This window comes from Ceratotherium simum, chromosome X (assembly GCF_057802395.1).
Source record: "Ceratotherium simum simum isolate JZ-2026a chromosome X, ASM5780239v1, whole genome shotgun sequence".
Lineage (NCBI taxonomy): Eukaryota > Metazoa > Chordata > Mammalia > Perissodactyla > Rhinocerotidae > Ceratotherium > Ceratotherium simum.
The window spans coordinates 39,428,712-39,444,700 of record NC_141940.1 but is presented as its reverse complement, the minus strand read 5'-3'; the positions used below and the strand labels follow the sequence as shown (position 1 = coordinate 39,444,700).

The 15,989-nt window shown below is 47.3% G+C and overlaps 1 protein-coding gene across 3 annotated transcripts in view; it reads right to left on the bottom strand.

Moving 5' to 3' along the window:
- Positions 1-15,989, bottom strand: part of COL4A6 (collagen type IV alpha 6 chain) — a 273,049-nt gene that overhangs the window by 14,852 nt on the left and 242,208 nt on the right. For 2 of the 3 annotated variants that reach the window (XM_087426525.1, XM_087426524.1), the window contains 13 exons: positions 15,640-15,823; positions 9,811-9,882; positions 9,426-9,533; positions 8,130-8,351; positions 7,575-7,736; positions 5,752-5,922; positions 4,868-5,011; positions 4,296-4,421; positions 3,656-3,837; positions 1,705-1,768; positions 1,040-1,114; positions 429-536; positions 228-335 (listed from right to left, as the gene is read on the bottom strand). In XM_087426525.1, the coding sequence (XP_087282651.1) occupies positions 228-335; positions 429-536; positions 1,040-1,114; positions 1,705-1,768; positions 3,656-3,837; positions 4,296-4,421; positions 4,868-5,011; positions 5,752-5,922; positions 7,575-7,736; positions 8,130-8,351; positions 9,426-9,533; positions 9,811-9,882; positions 15,640-15,823 (1,726 nt within the window). The remainder of the gene's footprint in view (positions 1-227; positions 336-428; positions 537-1,039; positions 1,115-1,704; positions 1,769-3,655; positions 3,838-4,295; positions 4,422-4,867; positions 5,012-5,751; positions 5,923-7,574; positions 7,737-8,129; positions 8,352-9,425; positions 9,534-9,810; positions 9,883-15,639; positions 15,824-15,989) is intronic. The other variant, XM_087426526.1, reaches the window with a different exon arrangement.

Genomic DNA, 15,989 nt, shown 5'->3' with positions numbered 1-15,989 from the left:
CCTTGCTAACTATTCTCTCTATGGATTCTGCGTTCTCCTCTACCCATTCATGCTTGCCTTCCTTTCTTCCTCTTCATCCTTATTTCCCATTATCTCTCATGCGGCCCAGTCAATGATTCCCCTGCATATGGCTTAACCCCAGCTAGTGTCTCCTAATATAAAGTAGTTGCTATCCTTTTTTGAGGGAAGGACCCTTTTCCCCACTGCCTTCTCCCAAATACACCTACCTTTGGTTCCTATTAGGCCAGGTGGTCCCAGGGGCCCAGTTGACCCTGGATGGCCTGGAGAACCTGGAAGCCCTGGATTTCCTCTCATGCCTGCAATCCCGGGGAGTCCTAAAGGTGAAACCAAGGCAGAAGTTCAGAATGCGGCATGGCTTGAAGCTAATGCTAACTTTTTCAGAATGAAGTTGTCATGTGGCACGGTACCTGGGGAGCCAGGAAGGCCAACATCTCCAGGAAGACCAACTTTTCCATCTTCACCTTTGTTTCCTGGGAAGCCCACATCACCAATTGGTCCAGCTTTTCCTTCCACGCCTACAAAATCAAGAAAAAGGCTGTCATCAGACCACATTTTGGGCAGTATGTTCCTCCATGGGAGAGGGTGAGCAGGAAGGTGAAGCCACTTGAACTGCAAAGGCGGGTAAATCCAATGAAGAAATTCTGAAAAGGATCACAGCAGCTGTCTTCACATTTGAAAGGTGCTGCCCAATTGAAAAGTAAGTAAACTTGTTCTGAGTGCCCCCAGAAGTAGGAACAATGGGTGGAAATGTTTGAGAAGCAGTTTAGATAACTATAAACTAAGGGGCTGGATGCCATTATCCCAAAGGTCTTAGATTTAAGTCTATGCGTCTTGAAGGAAGAGTAGGCTGGTTTGCTTGAGGAAACTATGGGCTGCCTGTGAGTGGATACACATCAGGTAGGAATGTTTCTGCACTGGATAGAAGCTGCAGAACTTGAGGTTGGCCTCCAAAATTCCTTCTGATCCTCAGTTTTTAGAAGTCTATGAGACACATGAGACAAAAGTACAGCAGCCTTACCTTCAAAGCCAGGCTCTCCACGTTGTCCCTTGAGTCCTGGGCTACCAGAAATTCCATGTGTCTGGCCTCGATCTCCTGGGGATATGAAAAAATTGTTCAAGTTGTCAGGAGAAACTATAGCTCATTTTACACAAAGAGATTTTTTGAAGGCAAAATTTTTTCAGATTCAATATAGCCAGAGGAGCTCCTTGACAAAATTACCTGTTGGGTAAAAAGTGACCAATCCCCAACAAAGGGCTGGGACGCTACCAGGTTACTGGCATGAAATGCTGCTACGTGCAGCATGTTTCCATTGGGAAACACATCACTAGGCTCAGTATGGGCAGAGGAGATGAGAGGAGGGGCCCTAAAACATCACCAGAATGAAACAATGATGACAGAAAGGATGGAAAATTTTCCTGCCTGGTGGATTGGGTTCTGCAAGGGAAAAGACTGTCTAGAGCTGAGGTTCTCCTCTGCTGCTGAGTCTGGAAGGCAGGTGGGTCAAACCACGGTTTGTCACATGTCTTTGAGGAATAAAGACTACAAAGGGGGTTTGGCCAAAGGGAAAATATAAATCAATTCACTTTCCCCCAAATACAGAGTCTTCCCCCAGGAGAGCCCTGGGCCTACTAGAAATCCACCTTGCTCTGAAAAAACACATTAAAAGAGAAAATGCTCCTTACCTTTCAAACCTGGGAGACCAGATGCTCCTCGGAGCCCGGGAGCTCCATTGAGACCCTGTGAACCCTTCACAGCAATATGGGAATCATTATTTCTGCCCAGAGCTCAGGACCTCCCACCCCTTCAGCCCCCCGCCCCGAGCCACTGCCTGAGAGATGTCTATCGTGTACCCTGTGGCAGGGGTGGACTGGGCAGGGGGATATCCTGCACGGGGGAAGGTGATGAGCAAAAGGTGGGAGTGCATACTTAGAGTTTTTAGGAGAGGGATTCTATCTGCAGATTAATCTTGGTCTTGTCATTCATAACTTCCCAATGCCTACCAATATTGAAATCTTGGGAAATCAAGGTGTGGCTGTTCTAGCAAGTCTCCGAGAAAATATAGAATGTGACAGTCAGGCCAGGCACTTGGTGTGCTCTGCAGACAGTTGGCTACCCCCACCCATGCCAAAGCTCTGGAGCCATTATGTACAAGAAAAAGTGTCGCTTTACCACGTGGGGCTGGCCCTCTGCCGCAGGTTCCACAAGGAACATGAAGTCTTCATGCCACCAGGTAGTGGACTCTATGTGTGCAGGTACTGGAGTCCGAATTGGGGCTAATGTTACCATTTTCACAGGAAAAACTGCCTTCATTGGCTAATGTCCAATACTCTCGTTGAGTCTGGGGAGTGGGCATGTCAGCTGTCATCAGTACAGTTTTTCCCCTGCTATCTGGTGTGGTTTTGATTCATTTTAAGATGTACCCAGTAAAGGCATATGCTACCTAGTGCCTTGGGTGGGAGTCTGGGTTCTGGGCTCTCTGGACCACTACCAAGAACACCCCCTGCAATCATCTGGCTTTTTCTGCACACTGCCATATCTACTAATTCTGAGCCTTTGCTAATGCTGGGACCCCTCCCGGAATGCCTTCCTACTTTGATTCCAGCCCTCCTAGTGTATGAGTAGTCAGGACCAGGCAGTTGAGAATTCTTGCTTTTGCAATTGCTTCAGTGACGTGTGTGTGTGTGTGTGTGTGTGTTCTCTCCACCAGATAAACTGACACTTTTAAAAGACAAGGACTTTGCCTGCAGGGAGCACAGGTGTTCTGTGATCTAGTTCACTTAGTCCCTTCAGTAGTACTACTATTGTTGCTAGTATTTATTCAGAGCCTGCCATGTGCCAGACACAATGCTAAGTGCTTTACATGTAGCATCTTACTTAAGCCTCGTTAGTGTCTGAAGGAGGTTTGAATATTATTCCCATTTTTTTATAGATGAGAAAAGTGAGGCTCAGGCAAGTTAAATGATATGCACAAAGTCACTGAGCTAATGGGTAATGGAGCCGAGATTCAAACCCAATCTGTCTCATTGCTACGCCTACTCAACTACCCTGCCTTTAAAGAACTCAGAAAAACTGGATTTGATTCTTAGCCAGTTGTTGCCTCATGTGGAGGCAAGAAAGACCTTTCTGAAATCAAAACATCAAAGAGTCTATACCAAATTCTTATGATGTGCCAAACTCAATGTGGGATGCTGGCAGTGGGGTGCAGACAAAAAAGCATGTAAGGCAGTTCTTGTTCTCAAGTCCTAATAATCTCATCCAAGAAATCAGACCCACACAGAACCAACTAGGATCAATGTAAGCAGTGGGAAGTGTAGAGTGCTAGTGTGGTAGGGGCTCAGGGACTCCTGGAGGAGCAGGCGCCTGGGCTGGGGCCTGAAGGATGGGCAGGTATTAGGCAACTGTAGAGGAGGAGGCTCTGCCATTGGGGGGAGGTAGCATGAACAAAGGTCCAGAGGAGGAGACATTCAGGAAAGGGTCGGAAGACCTTCAGACTCAAGGAGAGAGCTTTGTCTGGGGTGAGCTAGAGGAAGGGGCTGGGAAGTGGGCTGGGATCAAAAAGGTGGGTAATAGGGCATGTCCCCCTGCTATGGATGTCCTTCCCTGGTGAACAGACAAAGATCTGGGCACACTTACACTTTCTCCTTTTATGCCTGGGAAACCTGTGATTCCAGGGGACCCCTTCAGGCCAGGTAAGCCTCGTAGTCCTGTGGATCCAGGGAGGCCTGGTCTCCCAATGAGTCCCTTGATGGTGCTGGGGAAGCCAGGAGCTCCAGGCAAGCCTGGTGGCCCAGGATGGCCAGCCTCTCCTTTGTCACCTGGGAAAGAAGCAAACAGCTTGGAAAAAGACCCTGGGCAAGAGAAAATCTGGTCCCCAGGGTGCAGGTACCCTGGGTCACAGGCAGGCAAAGTGCAGGCTTGGAGAGTGTTAGTGTGGAGGTGGAGGGGGAGGTGGGGCACCAGTCAGGGCCAGGCCAGCTCTGGCCCTGGAAAAGCTGCTCAGTGCCCATGCTCCATATCTGCCAGGCTCCTCCAGGGGTACAACAGCCTGTGGTTCACAAACTCAGTTCCACCGTGGCTAGGAAAGCTGGCAGTCTCAAAGTCCAGGCTCCCCTCTCAGGCCCAGGGAAGGCAGCCTCCTTCGACCCCCTGCTGCCACCCACACTGCCACTCGGGGGTCTTGTACTGCATGCAGGGCCTTTTCTCAGGAAGGAAGTCAACTTTGGTCATAAAACCTTTCTTGGGCATTTCTCCTGCCCATTCCCTGCCCCAGCACCTCTGGGCCCAGGAAATCCGTCGGATCCAGCTGAGCCCTGAGAGCCTTTGTCTCCTTTGAATTGGAGGTTCAGCATTGGAGGTCTTGGACTGGGTATTCCGACTGGCCCCGGGCTGCCTCTGTCTCCTGCAGGGATGGAGATCATGAGATCAGTCTAAGAGGGAGCTTAGACACAGGGTCAGGCATGGGCCGACCTTTCATATCAGCTCTTCCCGCAGCACCCCCAAGCCCCATTTCCAGGCCCTTCCAGCTTCTTTCCTGCCCCAGTTTCTCTACTTTTGCATTTATGTACATGCTCTCTCCTTTGATAGGCCCAAATTCCAACAACAACTTTAGATCCTACTCAAAACCCACCTTCACTGAGCATCTAGGAATGTATGACAAGGCCTCTAACATGCAGTGCTAACTCAGAAGTGATGAGGTCTTTTGGTTTAAAAGGACTTCATTCAGAAGTCCCAAATCGTATTATCTAACACAGGGTTGGTATAAGCCACACGAATGACAAAGTCAACAAACAAAATGTATCTTGGGAAGCATGGATGGCAATTCCAGAATTCAAATCCCTAGCTCACCTTTTTCACCAGGGCTACCAATCCATCCAGAGGGTCCCATTCTTCCGGCTGACCCAGGGATTCCCTTTAATCCGCTTGCACCAGGAATACCAGGGAGACCTGGCATCCCAGAAAAACCTATCAGTCCAACAGACCCCTTTTCACCTGTTGAGAAACAAGAACGTCTGTTGTTATCCCTGTTTTACATACAAGGAAATGGAAGCTCAGAGAGGTTAAATAACTCACCCAAAGTCACACAGCTAGGAAGTTGCAGAGAAGGGATTCAAACCCAGGCTTCTCTAACTCCAAAGCCCAAGCTCTTAGTCACTACACATTATACTACTTTCCTGAACAGGGACATGGTACTGAGCAACAGAAAGGAAAGAAGAGGTAGGCACCTCTCTTACGAGTCACCAAGTTAGAGCTCTTGTGTGGCACAGGAAAAAAAAAAAAAAAAGCCCAGGGCCAGGAGTCAGGAAGATGAACTCTAGCCTGGCACTGTTGCTAACCAGTTGTATGACCTTGGACCAGTCACTTTCCCCTGTATAAAATGGAGATGTCTCCCGTCCGACCTCTGGTGTCTAGCAGGACAATCAGAGAAAAGGAGAGCTATCAGGCTCTATGGTGGAGGTTGCACAAATGGGTAAACCCAGTGTGGCTGTTACTGTCCTGGGCTTTATTAGCTATTCTATTCAGCCCAGTGTTCCACCCAGCAGGCAGTGAGGGTGACCTCCCTTGGGGGGGTCTTCCTTAAGCAACTAGCCTTGCCCAGTTATCTTGCCACAAAAAGCCCTGCCAACCTCCCTCCCTGTTCCCCTTTCCTAGGCACAGAGGAGGGGGCAAGCTGGGCAGCATGCATGCTTGTTTTTGTTACCCATTAGTGCCTTCCTGATCACTTCACTTACCCTTCAGACCTGGTAGGCCTGGTAACCCAGTATCCCCTGGCAAGCCTGAGTTCCCCAGGAAGCCAATTAGCCCTGGAGATCCAGGAAGGCCTTTCAGCCCGGGCAGACCTCTTCTTTCAGCTGATGCAGGGTGACCTATCTCGCCTCTTGGACCTTTCTTTCCAGGATGTCCTGAATCAGCACAGGAGAGAACACAGGACAGCTGTCACGTGAGGCTCTGTCCAGATCTGGGCCATTGCCCACTCCCATGGCTTCTGGTTGGTTGGCTTGCTGGGTTTTGTAAATGGCCCTTTAACAATGGCCTCTGCAGGCTGCTAAGAGGCAGAGTTCTTAGTTGGCTGAAGCATTAGCACCTACCACCCACAGCGCCACGCCAATGGCTATTACTTGCAGCATGGCACAGTAGCTGGCAGGGCGAGCAACCCCTTTCTGATTATAACTTCTTCCCCCTTTATGAATGTGATTCACACTTTAGCCTCTGAATGGAGCTCTGAGAAGCCAGGGTGGCAACTGGACTCTAGTTTCCTGGTACTTCCAGTCTGAATCACGCCACAATAGCTGTTTCCTGAGCCAATCGGTGAAGTAGAGGTTAAAGCTGAGCCATTGTTTCAGCCTCCCAGGGAGCCATGGATACAGGGCTGCCCTTTTAATCCCTCATGCAAGCAGTTAAGTCAGCCAGTTCCTTGGCATTAAGGTTGAAAGACCCCCTAGTGCCAAGTACTGTAGAAATCCCCAAGGCCCATTTGGTCTCCTAGGTATTCTGAGACTTCTCTCACCATGCTTTAAGTTGGTCAATGGGATTAACCTCCTGAGCTGCTGCCAAAGTGGAATGTTCAGGTACAAAGCAAGGAAATTAAAAAACCAAAGGATTAAATCAGTGACGACAGAGGTATTTGGGCCCCCAAGAACCTAAATGAATGGTTGACTTGGCTTTCTATGGATTGAAAAGCATCAAGTAGCTACGAGCCCCAGGATTCTAATGGGAGGCTGTGAAGGGGATTCCACAACAAGGGAAGGAAATTCAATGGAGGCCAACCCCACAGCACGAGTTTGGGGACCCCTGGCCTTGCCAGGTTATAGTGTATAGTCAGATAATTCCCTGAGCGGCAAAGCTGGTGGGGGTGCTACTCTGTGGGGTTGTGTGCTGCTTTCTCACCTGGACAGCCTATGTGAAGACCCCAGAAACACAGAAGGACAAAGGGGATAAAGAGGATATTAGTGGCTCTGCAAAAACTCAACTTCAGTCACATGGCCAGGAGTGAGGGGGGATGACGTAGTCACTGAGGCAGGATGAGGAGGGTGATACAAGAAAAAGGCAAGCTGCAAACATTAGGCTGGAACCGGGGGGTGTCAGGCCCCACTGCTCAGTGAAAGACACTCTGGCTATGGGGCCTCAGAGGCATGCTCACCTGAGAGGCAGGCTGCCAGCACATTTACCCTCTGCTTGAACTTCTCCCCCAGCCCAAAGCAGGCTCCTTACTGCCCCAGTCAAGATAATGGAGATGGGCTAAGGCCACCTGGACAACAAGGGCAGTTTCTCTAACTGGGGAAGGCAGGAGGGAGGCTGGAGCATGAAAAGGGGGAGTGAGTCCACGCAGGAGGGGCTGGGAGTGACTTGTGGGAAGATTTTGGAAGCTAAACTGCAGAAATCTGTTCTGCTTGGCACTGCAAGGGTGACTTGAGATTTGAAACTGGAGAGGTTAGGAAAGTCGAGTCTCCTAAACTCTGACCATGTCACACTGCTGCTATTGCCCCTCAGGGCATTGGGGCCCAGGGCCTAGCTTAAGTCTGTCGAGCTGGGGTTCCTCCTCCAAAGGACCTACCTGGAGTCCCTGGAAAGCCTGGTGCTCCTGGGAGCCCGGGTTTGCCCTTGATGCCGACTAGACCACCAGCTCCTGGAGGGCCTGGCTGTCCCATAAGGCCTGGTGTTCCGGGGCTGCCCTGCTCACCTTTGGGGCCTAGCAAGCCCGATTTCCCAAGCAAACCTAGTGAAAGGAAGGGGCAGATGATTACAGCCTGGATTGATAGCAGGGATTGGTCACCAAACCAACCAGGGAAGAGCTTGGCCCAGGATGCATCCCAGGTACCACTGTCTTCTCAGCTGCAGCCTTGCTGCTATTCCCAGCAGTCAACCAGAGGCTGTGCAAGAAACCTGACTATTGGTTATAGTTACTTCTGGAATTACTAAGACAGGAAAATAGACTCAGGTAGTTTAAGAAAAAGTTCCTAAAAGGGAGGGACAGAACAAAATGATTTTTCATTTTAACCCCCTAATTAATCCATCACCCCAGATTCATGCAAGTATTCATGCAAGTATACCAGTTACTGAAAGGCTTTCCGTAGATTGTTAAATAAGTAAGTGGGGCAAGAAGAGTCACCCTTGGGTCCTGGAAAGCCAGAGTCTCCAGGAAATCCTCTGTCCCCTGGCAATCCCTGTAGGCCTTGCTCCCCCGGAGCACCATTTTCAGCACCAAAGATGTCACCAGGGGCTCCCTTGGAACCCGGTAAACCTGGACTGCCAACTTTCCCAGGTAAGCCATCTTTTCCAGGGAGCCCAGGAAACCCAGGCAAGCCCTTCTCCCCACGAGGTCCAGGAAATCCTAAATGTAAAGAGGCAAAAATAAAAGGCCATGGAGGTTTAGAAGCGATAGGTCTGAGTAGAGGTCTCTGAGACAGATTTTTTCCTACTACAAAAGCTAACATATCAATAATGTGTGTCACTTCTCTTAAAGGTCTGTTCCTGGGAGCACTTGCCCAGAGGCAGGGACAGCACCATGTGACCTGGAGAAGGTTCTAGCTCAATGAGGCTGGGCCTTGGGCAAAGCTCAGCAATCCCCTCCTGGGGCTCCGACAGTTGCCAAAGAGGACAGGTTACACCCAGGACCTCCTGTCAAAGGCGCAGTCTCTTCTGGAGTCATCTAACTCCTGCTGTCCTGCCTCCCTCTTCCTGGGTGGTGGAGAACTGAAGCACCAATAAATCCTGGAGCAAGTGGCCCAAGATGAGCCCCGTGCTATAGAGCAGTGGTGGTTCTCAAACTGAGCATGTATCAGAGTCACCTGGGGCAGGGGGTGCTGGGTAAAACCCAGACTGCTGGGCACCACCCCCAGAGTTTGTGATCAGTAGCTCTGCCAAAGGGCCAAGAATCTGCATAACTAACAAGTTCCCAGGTAATGCGGATGCTGCTGGCCCAGGGAACACAGTTTGAGAACCAATGGTGCAATGTAGGAACAATGAAGCTCAGGTTGGAACGACAGGGTGTGAGCAAAGGGATAGAAACAGACAACTTCCCTCTGACTCATCTGAATCTTTTACTCTGACCTTTAAGGAGTTGATCCAGGAAACTGCCATAGGACTGGCAGCCAGACAACCTGGCAGAGTCCTAGCTCTGTCACTAGTGGCTTTGTGATCTCAGGCAAGTCACTTTCCATCTAAGCCTCAGTTTCCTCATCTGCAAGTGAAGGGGTTGTCCCAACTGATCTCAAATGGCCCTTATTGCTGTGATATGCTATCACTCTATGGCCCCCAGCTCTGTCGTGCCTGAGTATAAAATCAAAACCACCCCACTCACACTAGAGCGCAAACCTAACTTCCTATAACCAGTGGATGGCTACCACTATCCAAGCCCACACTCCCACAGAAGGAGAAGCAGGTGAGGATAAGCTCCCTTCATTACCTGGCAATTCAGGGAGGTGAACCACTCCTGGGCTTCCGGGCTCTCCTTTACTTCCACGTGACCCAAGCTGGCCTGGAGTCCCAGGGAGGCCACGTGTCCCTTTTGGGCCTGAAAACCCAAAGATGAGTGGTGAGGGGAAAGGAAAGTCATTGTGGCTGGGTATGATTTGTGATGTTCAGTCAAGAATCCTAGCCTCTTGGAGGGCCTCTCTTATTCTCACCTCCCCACACAGCCCTCTCTGGTAGCCATTCTATTTCCTCAATCCTCAAGGCTGCCTTCTCAGGAGGAACGTGGATCCCAAAATGCTATTGGGCTATCGTCTGCTTCCTTTGGCTCACGGCCCTTACAAGAGTGCTCAGTGGCTTTCTCTGGCCTCATTCCATACCTGGGAATCCGGGAGCTCCTGGGAATCCTGACGGACCATATGGCTCAGGAATAATACAAGGCAAGGTAATACCTGCAAATGACAACATGTAAGCATCTGGTGAACCCACAGAGTCAGGGATGATTTCCCCCAGGATGCTCCTTTACTCCCATTCCATCGAATAGCACAAGCAAGTTCTTCCCACCCAGAAGCTGGGAGCCCATGCAGAAGAATCCTGGCACCAGAAGCTCTTGGGAGTTACTCCTAGTGTAATTGCTTATAGATAAGAATGCCTCTAGTGTCCAAGTGCCAGGATGTTACCTTCCAAAGCATCAGAGTCCAGTGAGCAGGCAGTCACCTATGCAGTGGATGTTACCCAACAAGCCTTCCTAGAGGTGGCCTGTGCAGAACAGCAGCAAACAGTAATCACCTACTCACCCTGCCCTCAGATGGAGCCTCTCCCTAGGGTGGGTGGTTGGGGTTAGTCCCAAGGGTCTATTATGCTCACATGACTAGATTGGAGGGTTTGAAGCCAAGACTCCTCAAGTTCACATCTGCCCTTTTCTTGGAAAGATGCTTTTCCCAAACCATTTTGAGGTACCTCATTTGAGATCTACTGAAACATATTGATTGCCCTTGGTCATATGTACCCGTATGTCTATACCAGGGGAACACTGAAGGCCACTCTCTTGGCCATGACATACAAATGGCGACCCTTCTCTCAGCTCCTCACATGAAACTGTCAACTCTGCTACTCAGGGAGAAGGAGTAGTCAATTTCGGTATTCAAGACATTGAAATTGGCATGCATTGCCCTTCCCTTAGCAAATTCTTCCTTGCTCATTCATAATGCAAATAAAAAGAGTCTATAAGATCACAGAGGGGAGGTTTAATAAAATACTGGTGAACAAATTGTTTGTTGACTCCCTCAAGTGCCATTTACAAACAATCGCTATAATAATTAAAATTAGTCTTGCCTATTCATTAAAACAATCCTCCAAGGTCTGCTTTAAGCCACAGAGCCAACAGTTCTAATAAACTGCTGTAGCTTTTGCCTGTACTTAAAATAAATCACAAATTGCATTTCTTAAAGATATGTATATGACCTATGATTCAGACTGCTTACTCAACTGGCTCGCATTCCTCCTCCAATCCCACTTCTATTTTCCAATACAAAGCCTTGATGGCACTTTTAGCCCACTTGTTCTATTTCTAAATCAAAATTGGGAATTGAACAGTATAATGTATTGGTTAAGAGGTTGGGCTCTGAAGCCAGACAGACCTGAGCTTTTATCCTAGTTCTGCTACTAACTAGTTGTATGGGCAAGATATTTAACCTCTCTGAGCCTCATGTGTAAAATGGGATCTACTTATCTCATACGGTGTTTGTGAGGATTATATGAAATAATGCTGACAGCACTTAGCACAGTGCCTGGCACCCTGGTATGTGCTCGATGAATAGTACTTTTTTATAATCTTACTTAAGGAGCATTCAGAAGAGCTCTTTCAAGGCCATCCCCTGGTTTCTATCTCAGTCAGGTTAGTAACACTACTCTGTAGCCTGGGAAGCAATGTTCTGCTTTCTAGACCTTAGGCTTCTATAGTCATATTTCCACAAGTAAAGAGATGGCCATAGGCCTGATCTTCCTCCATAGGTGGTCACACCCACCTCCATTCTGCCAGACATTGAGATGATGGAGCTATTTCTGAGGGTTATTTCCCCACTATGGAAGTATGCTCTATAGGCAAACACCTCATGATAAGATGCTTTACTGGGAGAGGGCTGCCAATCCTGTGCTTGGCTTGGGCCTGGGTCCTTTGGACTAGGTTGAAGAATTGCCTCCCTAGATCGTATCATGAGAGAGACCCTGCAGAAGACTCTCCTGCCCCAACTATTTCAATAGTCCATTGGCTCCAATGTGTCAAACATTGCAGTTCCATTGCTTTATGTCTTAAAAAAACAAACTGGGTAAAATACAAATATCTCTGGGCTAGGTCCAAACACGAAGCCATCCATCCTCAATTTATCAGATCAGTTTCATAAATTCTTTTCACCTGTGAAAGCCAGCTAAAAACAACACCTTTAGAGGATGAGGCCAAGGACAGGCATCTGGAGAGGTTCCAGGACAGGAAAAATAAGGATAAAAGTGAAGGGGAGCAGAAACCAGGGGAAATCAAGGACATACTTCCCTTTTGCCTCAGACCAGGTCTGTACGCCACACTGCACTTGTGTATTTCAAGCAGAGGGTCAAAATGGTGGAAAGATAAGGACTTCAAGTCATACTGGTATCCAGCTCTTTTATTTTACACCCCTGTCTTCCACTTTACATCCCTGAATTCAGAGCCTTCTCCCCAACAAAGCAGAAATCAGCTCTACCTATGTCCTGTTTTATAAGTGCAACAAATGTCCTAATTATTCAGAATTTTCTCCATTAATGCCAAAATTTATCTTCAGAATAAAAAGCACCTCTGGCTATCAAGATTCTGACGTATCAGTTTACTCTGGGTCCAATAAATAAATATCAGACATGCGTGGATCCTTCCAGGCACCTCCCAAGGCAAGTTACGGCCCTAGTTAAGTTCACAAAGTGAAGGTGCTAAAGGTAGAGATCAGCCAAGCCCTCAACATGCATGATGAAAGAAATCAGTCCCTCTCAGGGACTGCATGCCCACTTACCACTGTATGCCCTCCCAGGAGGTATGTGCTAAGGAGCCTCTGAAGCAGTGTCAGTGTTAGCCCTTGCACCCCAGCCTTGGGATCACCCCTCCCCACCCAGGGGCTCCAGTGTGGTGCTCAGGCCATTGTGACTGTCTGCGATAAAGGTGAACAAAAAGGTAGGGGGGGGTTTTGCCAACATTGGTGTTTGAGAACCTCTAGATCTAGCTAGTTCTCACCTCCCTCTGTGTCTAAGTCTCCTTTACCAACCTTCTCCCTGCAGCAACAATCACCTAGACCAACCAAGTAAAGAAGAAAATTAAACCAGGACAGAAGTTTCTTGAGGCCTAAGGGAAGTCTTGTCTGCAGCCTGAGTATGACTACCAATCAAATTCCCTATCTGGGGAGTGGAGAGAGCTGGCACCCACACAGGATCAAGGACACAGTAGCCACTTCAGTAATAACCAGGGTGATTGATTACTACGAGCATCTGGATCAGAGCCTTTTTGGAAACAGCCAGTTGTCTGCTTGCCCAGGGTTTGTAATAATTCACACTACTAGGTTGAAAGGCTTCTAATGACTATATTCCCTTTCCCGGCAATGCAGCTGTCTTAGTGTGGGCCGCCACTGGTTGAAGTGAGTACACTTAGGAACAGCATCTTCATTTTTCATGGCAACAGTAATGGCCACAACGCAAATGTCTAGGGCCCATAGGTTACGTGTTTTTAAAATTGTGTGGAAAGAAAGCTAGGTTTGAGGAGTTGTTATATTCAGTTGCCATAGAGAGAAAAAGAAAGCAAATGCTCTTAATTGAAGTAATTTTTTGGAAAGTCTTGGTACTGCAACAAGAACATTTTCTGCACAAGACATCTCCTAGGCTATAGCTTACTATATCACTATATTCCTAAGAACTTTCTGTGTCCAGGGAATAGTAAAGCTTGGGATAGAAATGGTCCCATGGGCTTCCTTCCATTGACTCAGCCTGTTTTCAAGCAGTTGGAATGTTGATAATATCCAGATTTGACTGTGTATCCAGTTTATAGGTAACCATGTTATTATAACTCAGTTTAAAACCTAGTTGCCTACAAATGGGTTGACCTAAAATGAAGACACAATTGGCAGAGGGGCAGTGAAATGACCACGAATAATGTCTCTGGAAAAGAGCTGGAAGCAAAGCTATAGCTTACACCAGGACTTCCAAAAGGCAGAATGATTTTGTTTGATAAAATTCCTCACAACCTTCATAGGAATTTGTGAAGTGAAATACTGACTTGATTTTAAGAACCTTGAATCATCAACGTTTAACCTATACCATCACCCTTATTATACCAATTCAAAACAGTAGATTTTAAAACAAATAAAATTTTACAAGACCCGGTATCTGTCTTCTTTTTTGTAATTCTTCAAGGTAACAAGGTGGAAATAGGTATGAGAAATAGCTTCTTGGTTATTGGGCTTGGTTATTGAAGGCCCTTTCGTCTGCAAGTATATATTAGTGTCCTATGGAACACTGCACTATACTAGGCAGGTTGAGAAATGCTAAAAAGTATTACTCACCTTCTCTAGTATCCAGAGACTTACAATGCAGTTGGGAAAAGTAAAAGCATTAATGGAAGGAAATATATAACTTAAGTGGCAATGACATACTGTGGAGGTCAAGGGGAGGCTTAGTGGAAGAAGTAGGGCTTCTATTGCACCCTGAAAGATGGATAGGATCTGATTACATAGAGAAAAGAGGAAGGGCATTCCAGAAAAAGGCAACAGGAGCAAAATCTTGGCGTTGGAAATGAACATATTGTGTTTGGGGACAGTGAAAAATACTGTTGTCTTTGTGTTTTTTGTTTTTGTTTTTAATCATGAAGAGCATGAGATAAGGTTACATTAGAAAGGTTGGTTGTGTCCATGTTTGGAGACTTTTGAATTCCAGGCTGAGGAGTTTGGACATCATCCTTTATTTAGTAGAGACCATCTGTGGCTTTGGACTAGAGGAGTAACATGATGATATCAGTACTTTATAGATATTAAATTGGCAGTGGTGTTCATAGTAGAATTGAGTGGTGAAAGTCTGGAGGTAGGAGATGAGAAACTGCTTAGGAAGTTATTGGTATTCACTCACCCAATCATCCAGCCAGCCAGCCAGCCATCTATCCAGCCAGCCAGCCAGCCAGCCAGCCAACCATCCATTTATTGAAACAAGAATATAGGTATTTGATAAGCTAGGCATGAGATAATGAGAGGTTAATAGCAAGAAGAGGAAGGAAAGAATATAAGAAGCACTGCAGGGGCCGGCTCCGTGGCTTAGTGGTTAAGTGCACGCGCCCTACTACTGGCGGCCCGGGTTCAGATCCCGGGCGCGAACTGACGCACCGCTTCTCCGGCCATGCTGAGGCCGCGTCCCACATACAGCAACTAGAAGGATGTGCAACTATGACATACAACTATCTACTGGGGCTTTGGGGGAAAAAAAAGAAGCACTGCAAAAGAATAATAAGAGATAAATGTCAAGTTTTCAAACTTCAGATGACTGTAAGAAGTATGGCACCACTAATGGAAACAAAGAAGTTGTGGAAACATAGAAGTTGGGGTAAAGAGCTGTTCTGGCTGTATGGAAGAAGGCAAGTTATTAGCATAGCACCTTCACAATCTATAAGCTGGACTGTCACTCATTATCATTCCTGAAATTCAATTAGACAAAGAAGTTATATAAACGGGAGGGATTTAAGTTAGGAAATGGAGATTAGACAAGATGCAACTAGGGTCTCTTCTCAGTCTATCACATGAATTAATGAAAGGTTCTTCCCTGCTGATGATATTATCATACAACTTAGAGGACACCTTGTCTAATCCCCTACTCATTACTTCAGTGGCATTTATAATAAATGGTCACCCAGCTTCTGCCTGAAATTTTTTAGGGATTATGAGCTCATAACCTCCCAAGGCAGCCCTGTTACATATTCAGACTGCTCTGTTAGGAAGTTTGTCACCAACTAGAGCTGAAATCTATATTGTTCTGTGTAAGTGTGCCACAATACAATTATTATCCTTTTTCTACATGGGAACACTTAAGAGAATTGAATTTAGTGATTATAACTAGCCAAATCTCTTCTTATAACATATTTCATGCACCTGGGTCCTATCTACAGTCTACAAGGAGTCAGTTTTCCAAGTCCACAGCCATCTGATTTCCTGACTTACCCGGAAGGCCGGGGAGGCCTTGTTGCCCTGGTAATCCATCTATTCCTTGGTCTCCAGGAAGCCCACGAAGTCCAGGAGATCCGGGTAGCCCAATTCCTGGGGGGCCAGTTGGACCACTATGGCCTTTTTCACCAGGAAGTCCTGGTAACCCCTTTTCACCCGGGAAGCCTTGTCCACCATCACCCTAGACAACACATAAGAAAGAATGAAAGACCAACTTAGAGACTTTACTGGCGAGTCCTCTGACCATAGGAAAAGAGGTAACCGGTGTGACCAATGCTTTGTTTCTTGTTAAAATTCTCTATCACTCTAGTTTATCAATCAACTCCTTGGAGTTCAGTTTGTGGGAA